The 13726-nt window shown below is 36.9% G+C and overlaps 1 protein-coding gene across 1 annotated transcript in view; it reads right to left on the bottom strand.

Annotated features, from left to right (window-relative positions):
• Positions 1 to 4144: 4144 nt before the first annotated feature.
• The window catches only part of ITGB1 (integrin subunit beta 1), a 45129-nt gene continuing 35547 nt past the window's right edge, over positions 4145 to 13726 (bottom strand). The window contains exons 13-16 of the mRNA XM_037510465.2: positions 13449 to 13671; positions 12800 to 13032; positions 10412 to 10578; positions 4145 to 5442 (exon numbers count right to left, since the gene is read on the bottom strand). Coding sequence (XP_037366362.1) covers positions 5377 to 5442; positions 10412 to 10578; positions 12800 to 13032; positions 13449 to 13671 — 689 coding nt within the window. The 3' untranslated portion in view covers positions 4145 to 5376. The remainder of the gene's footprint in view (positions 5443 to 10411; positions 10579 to 12799; positions 13033 to 13448; positions 13672 to 13726) is intronic.

The following is a 13726-nucleotide window of genomic DNA, read 5'->3' as shown; positions in this document are numbered from 1 at the left end:
AGGACTGTACCAGTCACCAGGATTATGGAAGGTCAAAACAGAAAACCTTCCTGCAACCCCTGGAATGCCTATCTGATGATGGAAACCTTACACATAGACTTTTATACATGAAAGAATGTCTAGTTACCATGTCTTTGGCATTACTCGTAAGTAAACTTAATGCAGAGATTATTACCCAGAGATTCAGAGGTTGCACCTGTAAGTATCCCAAGAACAAGCCTTGCATTTCCAGACGGTACTCAGGATGTTCCTCCCGTAGGTGAAGTGCTGCCCCAAGAAATCAAGGAAAAGGTGATGGCGGGTAAATGACATCATCAGCTTTTTTCCCACCCTCCTGACGCTGGTGGGGATGCCCTGGGGCTGAGGGGGTTGGACACAGGGCATGCGCACCTGATTGTGGACACCTGGAGTGAGGGCATGTGCGCATGCGTAAGTGTGCACACCTGCGCCTAGAGGCCGGCCGGGATGAAAGTTAAGGCGGCAGCGGCTGTGAGAGGACCAGCACGGGACTACGGAAGAGGTAAGGTCACGAGATGAAGCAGGAGAGAACGCCAGAGAGTCCAGGGAAAGAGCCTAAAAGATTCATGGGAGGCTGAGGGCCTTGGTTGCCTGTCTGCCTCCCAGCCTCCCTGCCTGGCCGTTGCTGGCCTCCCTGCATGGCAGCCTCCATGCCTGGTGTGCCTGTGTACCTGGGTCCGAAGAGAGAAGTAGAGGCCTCTAGAAAGCTACTGAAGGCTCCGTTATCTTTTCGTCTGTAAGAACTGAAGATGAACCTCCTCAGGCTGGGATGGCTGCAAAAGAGGTAGGTAAAGTGGTTTGGGCCGATAAAACTCTGTAATATGCCAAAAATGCAGACTCTGTTAAAATAAAGGTGATGGAAGGGAGCAGAACCGTGAGGAGAAAATATCTTCTAAAAGAGGTGGCTTTGCTAGGAATGCAGTCAGTATTATAAGTGTCTCCAGTATGGCCTATTTGTCCCTGTTGCTTCACAAAACTGATTTTACCAGTAAAGAGACGCCACACCAATGAGTACTGTTTTGTTCAGGGTTTGGGGGCCATTAATGAGATTGTCTAGAACGTACATCCAACCCTGCCAAATCTTTACACCCTGCTAATTGCAAACCCTGGTGAGTTTTCTGCATCCCAGTAGATGTCCAGAGTCAACAAATTTTTGGTTTGGAGTGGGAAGACAGTGAGTCCCAATGTATTTTGCAATATTGTTGGACTGTGCTTACACAAGGGTTTAAGAATTCTCCAAATATTTGGGAGGAAATATTGGCTAGAGAATCTCAAAGAGAGCCAATTAAAACAGGGTATCCTGCTCCCAATATGTGGATGATTTACTGATTGCCAGCTATGACTATGAATCTTGCCTGGAGAATACCACGTTGGTCTTGAACCACCTGACAGAGTGCCACTACAGGGTGTCGCCTCCAAAGGCTCAGATATGCAAAGAAAATGTGGCATACTTGGGATTTTAGTTAAAAAAAAAAAACAAAGCCTCATAACTGAGATAAAACAGGTGATTTTCATCTCTTGAATTACGCAGCAATCAAAGGCAATTATGTGGATTTTGAGAATGACTGAGTTTTGTAGAATTTTGATCTCCAACTTGAGGCTATTAGCAAAACCTGCATACAAGTCCCTCAAAGGCCCAGACTCCCAATCTTTGTTTTGGACTCCTGAGTGGCAACAACTCTTAATGAAATAAAGGGAGGCCAATATCTGTACTAACGTTAGGGCTGCCAGACCTCGGAAGTCTTTCTGACTCTATGTGCATGATAGACAGGGAATCACCTGAGAGTGCTAGCCATTATTAGAACCAGAATTGCAGTCCCACTTTACCACATCAATGCACAGAACCTTAATGACGGACTCATAACCCCTGTTTAGAAACTACTAAAAGTCTATCTAGCCAACCAGATCCAGAGTGGGAACTGTTTATAGATGGGAACAGTTTTATGGAACAGGGTATACAGTATTGATGCCTCAGGACACCATAGATGCCAAGGTTCTCTCAGCATAGATGTCAGCACAGGTCAAACTGATAGCCCTGACTTGAGCCCTGGATTGCTCAAGCGAAGTTAAATTATTTCTTCATGGTTTTACATGCACATGGCACCATATGAAAGGAAAGAGGTTCCTTACAGCCAGCAAAGACATTAAGCACAGACTAGTCTTGGCCTTGCTGAAAGCAGTGTTTATGCCATCAGTCATAGCAGTGATGCAAAGGGCAATAGCTAAGCTGCTGCTCAGTCTGAAATACTCTCTAGGGGTCATTCATGCCCCTCATGGACTTACCTCAATTTCTTCCTAAATATACTCACCCTAGAGAGGAAAAGGGCCCATGCATGAATGGGGATTTAACTATCTTTGACTCCAACTCCATTTGGAGATTGGACTCGCATGGAATGATTGGTATCATACCAGAGGCCCTAGTCTACTGGTGTTGCAACTTGAGGAATCCCATTATGGGAGAGAGACCTTTCTCCAGTCCGTGTACCCATACTTAAGGGTCCCATTTGTAGTATCTCTTTATATTAGTGTTTCAGATATTTGGGGGAGGGGTAGATACCTAGCAGTGTTATGGCTGGATAATACCATTCCCATTTTTATTTTCTTAAAGTATCCCTGTATCATTTTCCAGAGGCTGCATAAAATTACTTTTCCACCAACAGTGGATGGAGTGTCCCTTTTTCTCCACATCTTCTACATTTGCTTTCACCTATTTTGGATATAGGCCATTCTCACAGGGGTGAAATATCTTATTGTAGTTTTGACCTGTATTCCTTTTATGTGATGAACTTTTTTCACGTGCCTGTAGGCTATGTGAATTTCTTCTTTAAAGAAGAGTCTTTAAATGTCTTCTTTTAAGACTTTTGCCTATTTGTTTGTTTGGGTGGTTTACCTCTTTATTGTTGACTTGAATGCTTCTATTTTTTGGCAGTTAACCTGTTGTCAGATGTGTAATGTGCCAATCTCTCTCCCAGTTTGTAGGTTGTCTTTTTGGTTTTCGGGGGGTTGAGGTACAAAAATGCATGTACAACCACTTATTTTTGCTTTTGTTTACCTTGCCATAAAGAGTTGCATCCCCAAATGCATCTCTGCAGTTATGTCCACGCGTGTATCCCCTAGAATTTCCTTTAAGGATTAATGGTTTCAGGTATTACACCCAAGTCTTTAATCCATTTTGAATGAATTTTTGTGTATAGAGTATGGATCTAATTTCGTTTTTTTCTCGTGGCTGTCCCAGCGCAACTGGTCTGTTTTCTTAGTTTTACAGCATTGTGGTCAGTGAAGGTACTAGGTGTAATTTCAATGTTTGTGATTTTAATTACAATTGACTTACGTTGTGAGCCTCAGATTTAAGTTAGTGCCCTGTGCCCTCACATCCATAGCTCTCCTACAATGCATCCACTGCCCTGGGTGCCTGCTCATGTACCCTTTAACCAGAGTAGTGCTGACTCTTACGAACTGATACTGGTGTGTGCCCAAGTCAATAGTTGTAGGTAGCTCTCCACTGCAGTTCCCTGCCTCCCTTGTGGGTTGCCCTGCTCCATTATTTTAACTAAATTTCACTTAGAGATTTTCCTCCCCATTTCAGTTGGATTGTTTCTCCTATTGTGTATGAGGATACTCAGTTTTTCCCTTGAGGTCTTAGGCTTTGTTTTACATCAGGTTTGCTGTGTGCATCTAGAGGAGGAGAGCCTGGGGTCTTCACCCTGCCCCCATCTTACCGAACTCCCCAGAATATATTTCTCTTTAAGCGTTACACAAATATTTTTTTATGAATATATATACTTTCTAACATAAATAAACCAGAAAACATGAAAAATAGTTTCCATGTCAGAAAAGTGGCTGTTACCTTAAAAATATGTAATTTCTAGCTACTAGTTAATGGCTCTAAGCTACTAAAGAGTGAATTCTGCTTACTATAGGGATGAACTCTATATCCTAGTGTCAGAGTGGAGTGGGAGGAAGTGTGGGTGATAAGCCTAAAGATAATGTTGAGTCTATACTGCCATATTTTCCTCATGTCAAATGTTCCTGGTCTATCTTTTTAGAAATATACTTTAGCTTCTTAAGTGAATGAATCAGAAATGTTTATCAACCTTAAAGGATATAAAAATTTCATACCAAAAAAATCATGCACACAAATGGACAAAAGTATATCAATATAAAACAAAAACATCCAATTTAAATATTGTTGGCTTTTTTATTTATTTAATAAATAACTTCAGTAAACAGCACTGTAAAAAGTGAACGGTTAAAATTAAAAGGCACTTAACACAAGGATGTGACTAGTATGAAACAAAATGCATAACTCAGTGAGAAGTAAATATACAGTGATCTGTTACAGCACTAACTGAAAGTAACACTTGCTTAAGTGAAAGCTGTTGGATAAGCTGCAACACAACTTCACATGTTCTTTAAAAAGGCAAATTTACAGCTAAACATCAAAGAAAATGTATTGATAGAAAAAAATTTAACCCAAAATTGCAAACAAATACATCAAAAGATTAGAAGAGGTGGTAAGAAAGCACCAGGCTTTAACAAAATAGCCAAACAATATAGTCAACTGGATGGACCCCAATTCAGCGAATGCTATATAAATTAAGTCCTGTATGTAAATAATGCAAAATTAAACATCTGTTTAGCAGAAATTTTCTCAATACTTTTCCCCAAGGCTTGAATTTATAAAGAGAAGGCATGAAAGTTACCAAGATAAAGTAACTCTTAAAAATGGCACACAGGTTTTAAAGCTATGCTTTCCTTTCCTAACTTCTCTAACTTTCCCATGGCCTTTGTAGATCAAAATATTTCAAAATTATTTTATGCTAGTAACTCCCAAGACACCCATCTTTCAGATATGACATCAGTTTATGCCTAATAGGCAAATAACAAGATAAACTTAATTCTAAACATCTTGAGGGACATTTACTTTGGATTCATATAACTAAAAATGTACATATCTGTAAAACTAAAAATCAGTTTTAATACCTGATTAGTGGAAACACGTCATTTCATACTTTACTGTATTTTCAATCATTCTTGAAATCTTTTCAGTCCAAAAAGAACCTGATTTTAAAAGTCCAGGAGGAAAACGTCAAAAAGGCACAATGTGACCTTAGCTGACAAGGATAAGTATCATCCTGTCTCAAGTCTTTTGTCAGTCCCTGGCATTGATTATAACATTATTTTCAAAAAAAAAAAACAACAAAAAAACAAACAAAAAAACATTTTAATTATACATATTGTACACTTTCAAAACCTGCACAAATAAAAATCATAGTGATATTGCCCTAAAGCTACCTTATCGTGACTATAAAAATTACTATTTTGCATTCAGTGTTGTGAAATTTGGACAGGTAGTGCTCATTTTCCCTCATACTTCGGATTGACAACAGTTGTTACGGCACTCTTATATATAGGATTTTCACCCTAAAAAAAGTGAAAAAAAAAAATCAGTTACTCTGCTAAAATCATGTAATATTTTATAAAACAATCTTGCAAGTTCAAATAATTTTCAGAAGTCATTTCCATTTTATCTGTACAGATATCACATTCAATTTTTTTTTAAAAGGCATTAATAAAGGTTAAAAATGAAAGCTTGTTCTACAAGTATAGAGGTGCTCCTGCAATCTATTATTTCATTCCTGAGTGCTTCCTCCACTGGAGAGTTGATTTAATATTGTCCTCAATAGCAGAAAATGTACTGTTAGGGCTTCTCTTTGAACAAGTTTTGAATGATTGTCTTAAGAGAGAATCAATTCAACTGCCAGACTGATTCTTAACTCTTTTTTTTTTTTAAGTAGAGTAATGCATGTTTATTATATTATTTATTTGTTTGTTTGTTTTGTTTATTTAACATGCACTGGGTACATCACTGAAGCGCGGGAGGGTGAGAGAATTCACCAGAGCCAGAGCGGGGAGCAGAGCAGGCAGAAGGACCGAAGTACACTGCTGAGGGGAGCAGCAGGCGGCAGGAGAGGTCTGCGCGCCATGTGGGACCCTCCTCCGGTGGCTGGGGAGCAGCCGGGGAGCAGCCGGGGATCGAACCGGTGCCGCAGAGGCCACGGGCAGCTTCGCAACCCAGCGCTCAACCACTGCGCCACCGGGGAGGCCCTCTTAACTCTTTATTGTACACAGAAAGTGCTTAATAATTAGCAGGAATCCTTGGCTGTCATCTCTATGCAGGAGGTGTTCTCCTGAGGCTCTCCTATGAAAATTACTGATTTAGAGAGTAATGCTGTCATAGTGTCATTAAGGAGGCACTGTATCTCCACCAAGTCATCACACTGCCAAATGTGCTTAAAAGGTTAACAACAATAATTACAATCATCATGAAATAACTGATATCCTTTAATATTCTCAATGGTGAAAGTTTAAATTTTTGCAATGTTCTGTTGGTAAAGAGTACTAAAATCAACTCTAGTTCTTTCAAGACCCCAAAATATACTGGCAGTCATTATGTTAAGCAGAAAAATATGCAAACCCACACTACCATTTCTTTAAAAATTCTCTAATGCTAATACATTAAATATCTGCTATAACATTCCTTTCTCTCTTGTTCTTATAAACTGAAAAAGTAGGTTTGAAAGCCAAGCAAGCATTATAACCAAGTAACACTGTAACAGAAGAAATTACAATGAGTACAAATCAAATAATTTTAACAACACATTTTAAGTTTTTAAGGAAAAAATTATGATTTTAAAGTATTATTTAGATTTATTTCTCACCATAGAACCACCTGTGGTCATTCTAAAAAATATAAAGAACAAGAGTATATTTTTTAAATTTTACTCCTACTTCACTGCAGATGTGGATCATGCTTTTATTGCCATAATTTCTGCCCTCTTCCAGAATACAATTTGGTGGATGACCACCATGTAAATTAATTAAGGCACTTTGATATAGTACAAGATAGAATTTTGTATATAATGAGAATAAGAATAAAGGGAGTGACTAGAAAGATTGGGGTATTTTCATAGTGAATGTAACTAAAATACTGAAAGGTAAACAAACACATGCAGTGTTAGACTTCATATGTAAAGTCAAGGTACAGTGAAAAGAATGGCACATTTATGTAGAAACATACATAGCTCAAAAGTTTTTAAGGGTCCCTGAGTTTTGAGGTATGGGGAAAGAAGAGACAAGAAGGCAGTTCCAAATCATGGAAAGACTTATATGCCACACTTAAAAGGTTAAATTTTATCATATAGATAGGTCATTGAGCAAAAGTATAACATAATGTCTGGGTCCTGAGGATCATCAAATAAACCACTATGATTTCAGCAAATCAGTCTGAACACCAATTAAAACATGATAGTATGTTCCACTCCACCTTGCAAAATACAACTACTGACTCAAGACAAACATTACATACTCTGAATGCACTAGAAGTCATGTAGGATACCAAATTGTGAGCTTTAATCCTAATTAACTGAAACTAATACATTTCTAAACAGATATTACAACAGATACTCATAATAAAGATAGGAAACTGGATCCCAGCAACTACATTTTTAACAAGCTGTAAGGGACAAATGTTATACTCCCTATTTCTATCTTCCTAATCTGCATTATGAGGCTAGTACTACCCATTCTTTCAAATATGTTGGAAAATTACCATACAGCTTCTTTAAAACTGCACAGTAAATCTATTAATTCTTAACTCTGAAGGAGTTACCAAAAAAATTCAGAAAACAAAAAAAAATCAACTAAGTCATTCATGAGTCTGATATTTGTATGGTAGAATGCACCTTTGTAGAATAGTTTGCCTTTTCATATATGTAAACATTTATATTTATTTCAAAGTCCATCCAAACAAAAGTTTAACATGCATGGTTAGAAATAAAATTATAAATACACTAAGTTAGGCATCATTTCAAATAGAGAAAAGGTAAAATAGTTCAGATTAGTTTCCATCCTTCATATTATAGTCCCATCCCAACTTCAGCAAAAAGGAAAAGTTTATTAAGAGAACAGGGCTGTTTTCAGGAAAAAAGACTTCTGTACTCAGGAAAAGTCATCCTGATGCTCACGCTCAGTGACTGACCGGGTAGCTATCAAATCATCTCCATAGTATATCAGCTATACAAGGCACAACTGTGGGAGATTAGGAATCCTTATTAAACTTGTGTAACAGCAAGGGAGGCCACACTAGACAATCTTTTCAATCCACTTTAATAAGTATAATGTTGATAATTTAATTTTCTTTAATACATACACATTTTAGTCTTAAGTGCTAAAAGAATCACAGTGCCTGCCCATTATCTTAAATATGTTAATGGCATAATTGACTGGCAAGCCTTTGTCCCATCAGCAAAGTGCTACAATCCATGATTTGTTTTAATTTCTAGATGTTCTTCATTCACTTCTATTGGTTATTCTAGTTTATTTCTACTGTACTTTTTCTTGAAAAAGAATCTCAACAATCTACAAAGAATGATTTCTCTCTTCCAAACCTGGTAACAAAGTCTCCTGAAGAAGGTATGTGGCTGCTACGTAGTAGATAAGAACATGGAATCTGGGTTTGAGTCTATTTTTCCAGTAACTAGTCACGTAAATTGGGTCATATTACCTAATCATTCTACGTATGTCTCTGATTTCTCATAGGCAATATGAGAATAAAAGTCGTGGGGAAAGGAAAGTTCTGGATCACCAGTCAGGCGAATCTTTTCTAATCACATTAACCTTTTCACCAAAGAATTTTAGGGGCTTACCTGATTACATTAAAATATGCTAGAAGCATTTCATGAAAATTAAGTTATTAGCAAAAACAACTACAGTACAGAACAGATATATTTATTGACTCCCTGTTAAAGATTTAAGACTAACGCTCTATGAAAGTGACGCAGTACTATTTTGTTACTAAGTGGAGAAGCTGGGACTTGATCCTAGGTCTTTCTGACCACAAAGCATTCTCTTTTCAGTACAACATAGTACTGCTTCTTTGCCATAAAGCTTAATTTAAATCCTGTCTAAAACACTAACTCTAAATTAATACACACATACACACACACACACACAAAAGCCAAGATATAGCCATATAAAGCCAGACTTAAAAAAAAAAAAAAAAAAGTAGCAGTAGTGATAAAAGGCACACAGTGCAGTAAAAAGGTATAAAAGTTCACATGCAGAAACAGAAAAAGAAAATACGAACGGCAACTTAGAGACCAGCTTTACGTCCATAGTTTGGATTCTTGAAATTATTAATAGGACTCTTGTATATTGGATTTTCTTGCTAAAGTAAAAGAAATAGTTTCTAATGATTTCATCAGAAAAAACTGACATACATAATGTTCAAACACTATAAAAAGAATGTTTACTATTTTACTATTTCTACATCTTTGAAATTCATTAATTTTTTTAAAATCCCAGCCTATTGGTAGTAAAATATAAAATGACTAAAAATAATTTACAATGTAAAACACTGAAGATTATCACTGCCTTTTTGTATAAAAGATGACTACACAAAGGTCAACATTTGGCCAGCTTATCTTTTGACTCCCTATTTCAAAGCACTAAATATTAGCACATTCTATCACTTAACAGCTTATAAAGCAAGGTTTGTTGAATTACAATTTGCAGACAATAAAATATGCCAATTGAGCTCCACATTTTCAAATGTATAAATACATCCACAATCAAGATCACCCCAAGATCTCTCATGCCTCTTCCCTAATCTAGATTCTGGAAATTACTGATCTGATTTCTGCCTCTATAGTTTTGCCTTTTCCAGGATGTCATATAAATGGTATCATACAGTATATAACCTTTTGAGGTTGGCTGCTTTTTTTTTTTTTTAAAGGTTTTATTTATTTATACAATAACTGGGGTACGGGTCAGAGGCATAGGAGGGTAAGAGAATTCACCAGAGAGAGCAGGGAATAGAACAGGCAGACAACCAAAGACACTGCTGAGGGGAGCAGTGGGCGAGACAGGAAGAGGTCTGCCACGCCATGTGGGTTACTCCCTGGCCAGCCAGGAATCAAACCTGCACTGCAGAGGCTGCGGACAGTTTCACAGCTTGGCATTCAACCCAAGTTTGGCTGCTTTCCACTTAGTTTATTGAGGGGGGGAGGGGAGAGGAGGAGAGAGGAGTGGGGGAAAGAGAGAACTTCCATACAGATATTATTTAGTTTCTATTTTTTAACAAAAAGGCACAAGAGCATAGGATAAAGATTAATAATAAAATAAAAGCATTGACCACAGTAACTGGAAGATACATTCTTACAATTTTTTTTAAGGGAATGTAAGATGTTTTTTCACTAATGCAAGTTCTCTGAACTTCTAGGGGAATAAAATGTTTCAAGAAGACTTCAATAATCAGTTTTAGAGTTAGTAAGTTTTAGAAACATTACATTTACTTAAACCACCTTACTTTTTTAGATGCTTTGCAACTTACCGTGTCCCATTTGGCATTCATTTTTTCCTTTTCAAATTTGGCAAATTCCCTTCTGTCATGAATAATCATTAAAAGCTTCCAAATCAGCAATAATGCAAGGCCAATAAGAACAATTCCAGCAACCACACCAGCTACAATTGGAATGATGTCTGGACCAGTGGGACACTCTGTAAAGTATAAAGGAAAGAATGAGCATGTAAGAGATCAACATGTACAAAATACATCCACAACTACTAAGTGTTGGCAGTTGCTTATAAAATACACATAGGAATAAAAATTCAAAGCTAAGTGAATGTACACTATCCTGAGGAAGATATAAAAAGAACAAGGCCACATGATATATGACCAATTAAAAAAATTTTTCAATTTCTATATTAGAAATTAATTTCTAATGTTAAAAATTGAAATTTTGAAAAAGTACTTCCTACAGTAGTGTCCAAAAATCATTAAATAGGGCCTCCCTGGTGGCGCAGTGGTTGAGCGCTGGGCTGCAGGGCTGCAAAGCTGCCCGCAGCCTCTGCAGCGCCGGTTCGATCCCCGGCCACCGGCGAGGGCCCCACATGGCACGCAGACCTCTCCTGCCGCGCCCACTGCTCCCCTCAGCAGTGTACCTCGGTCCTTCTGCCTGTTCTGCTCCCTGCTCTGGCTCTGGTGAATTCTCTCACCCTCCCACGCTTCTGACTGTACCCAGTACTTGTATAAATAAATAAATAAATCTTTTAAAAAAATCATTAAATACTTAGTATAAATCTAAAAAACTAAAAATTTGCATGCTAAAAATTACTTAGCATTGAAATGAAAGAAATCAAAGAATTGAATAAACAGATAATCCATATTCCTGCAATGGAAGACTCAGATGTTGTTAAGATGTCCATTCTATACCAATTTGATTTATAAATTCAATATCATACAGAATCCTAGCAGGATTTTTAAAGATATCAAGAAGTTAATTCTAAAAAAATCTAAAATTTTCAAAGAAGACAGAGAACTAGGCAGATACTTGTTTTAGAAACACTTTTGGAAAAGAACAAAGTTTGACAACTCACATTACCAGTTTTCAAGAGAATAGCTACAAAGGGACAATAATTGAGACATATGTGGTACCTGCTAAAGGAGAGATGCACAGATTATCGAACAGAATAAAAAGTAAGAAATAGGACCACATATGTTATCTGGTTTTCAACAAATACTGAGATGACCAGTCTTTCAACAAATGGTATATCAACTACTGGACAACTATATGTAATAAATTGGACCTCACTGCACCTACTAAGATTAACTTAGAATGGGCTATAGACCTAACTGTAAACCAGAAACAATAAAGAAAAATCTTTTTGAACTTAGATTAGGCAAAGAGACTTAAATAGTGAAAGCAAGATCAACAAAAGAAAAGCTTAGTAAAAGTACATCAAAATTAAAGTTTAGGGTCTTTAAAAAACAAAAGACAAGGAAGCACATAGTAGGAGATTGCATTTGCAAAATGCGTATCTGAAGTTGTAAAACCATATGGAAATTTTAAAAAAGTTTGAGTCTGTTTCATGTAAAGATCAACATATGCTTACTATATATCACAAAATCCATTCCTAGTATTTTTCTGGGAAACAAAAACTTAGAATACATGAACCTGTACACAAATATCAAAAATTCTAAGAATAATGCAAAAAAAAAAACACCTAGAAAAACCAAGATAAAAAGTGTTTTCTCAGAGGCTGAACAATTTATGCTTTTTAATATTCTTTAGTAAGTTATCTTTTCCAGTATTCAAGCCTAAAATCAAGCTTAAATTAAATGTCATCAGTAGGACCTCCCTGGCGGCGCAAGGGGTTAAGCACAACACTGTGAAGCTGTCCGCAGCCTCTGCAGCATGAGTCGATCCCCAGCCATCTAGGGAGCTACCCACATAGCGCAGCAGACCTCTCCTATCTCGCCTGCTGCTCCCCTCAGCTGTTTTTTGTGTCAGTCTGCCTGTTCTGTTGCCCACTTTAAATCACATTGATTTAAAGTAAACACTGTCCTCTTAACCCCCTGCACCTCTGGCCTGTACCCCAGTTCTTGCATGCATAAATAAATACATCTTTAAAAATATATATATCAATAATATTATAACTCTTACTGAGTATCTACTAAATGTCAGGCAATGTGCTAAATGCAGTGTGGATTACTGCATTTAATTTTCAATTTCCAGCCAAAAAAATTAAAACTTTGTCTCTTATTTCTTAGATAGCTAATTAAATACTATTTTAAACTTTGAGATTAATAATGTCCCAACTTGAACCTGAAATAATCCAATTGGAGACTATTGCTGGATATGAGGGAAACCAACAGACTTAAGGAGAAACGATATAAAAGAAAAGTGAAAGAACTTATTAGAATTGATCATATTTCTACCTGGAGTTTCTACAACATGAACAATGGCTTCATTGTTCCCATTGACTGAATATGTGAAGTAGAACCAGCAGTCATCAACATCTTTCTCTTTACAATGGGACAAGGGGTCAACCTGGCCAGGCTGGGGTAATTTATCCCGATTTTCAACCTTGGTAATGTTGAAATGTGAACATTCTTGTGCACATGTGTCTTTTTTTTCTCCTTTATTGAAGGCTCTGCACTGGACACATTCTCTGTTAAAACACGAAATATTACATTTAAATTTCATTATTTAAAATGTTAGCTTAAAGCTATTGTGTGTGCTAGATTCAAAATATAACTAAATTAAATCAAGAGCTATGAAAGAAGACTGAATAGAGGTACACAACATTTCTAGATAGACAACATATACGTAAAGATGCTAGCTTCTCAAATGAAATTATAAATTTACAGTTCCAACTAAAATCCCCAAAACGAAAGAATACTAAAGTAAAACCAGCCCTAAAAGATAAAGAATATGTAACATAAAAACCAAAATAATTTAAACAAAGTATTGCAAACAATAATAATTCAAACCCATAAGAGAAGGAAAACCCTTCAATTTTGCTGTTTACTTGAAAGATAATAATTTAGATAATAAATGAGCTGTTTCAAATAATTACATACTTACTTATGTTCAGCACAGACACCAAGGCAGGTCTGACACATCTCACAAGTTGGCCCTTGAAACTTTGGATCTGTACACTTACAGGCCCCGCACTCACAGATGCCCCGGCCATTACAGATTTGTCCATTTGTGGCCATACAAGAGGTAGTATCCAAAGAACAATCACATGCACTGCCAGTGTAGTTTGGGTTGCATTCACAAACACGACACTTGCAAATACCATTTCCTGCAATTAAAAATGCAATTTTTTTTATAACTATGGTAAAAATATATAATCATAT

This window comes from Talpa occidentalis, unplaced genomic scaffold, assembly GCF_014898055.3.
Source record: "Talpa occidentalis isolate TD23 unplaced genomic scaffold, MPIMG_talOcc4v2.1 talOcc4.14, whole genome shotgun sequence".
In the NCBI taxonomy this organism is placed as follows: Eukaryota; Metazoa; Chordata; class Mammalia; order Eulipotyphla; family Talpidae; genus Talpa; species Talpa occidentalis.
The sequence above is the reverse complement of the archived record's forward strand: the minus strand, read 5'-3'. Positions and strand labels throughout refer to the sequence as shown.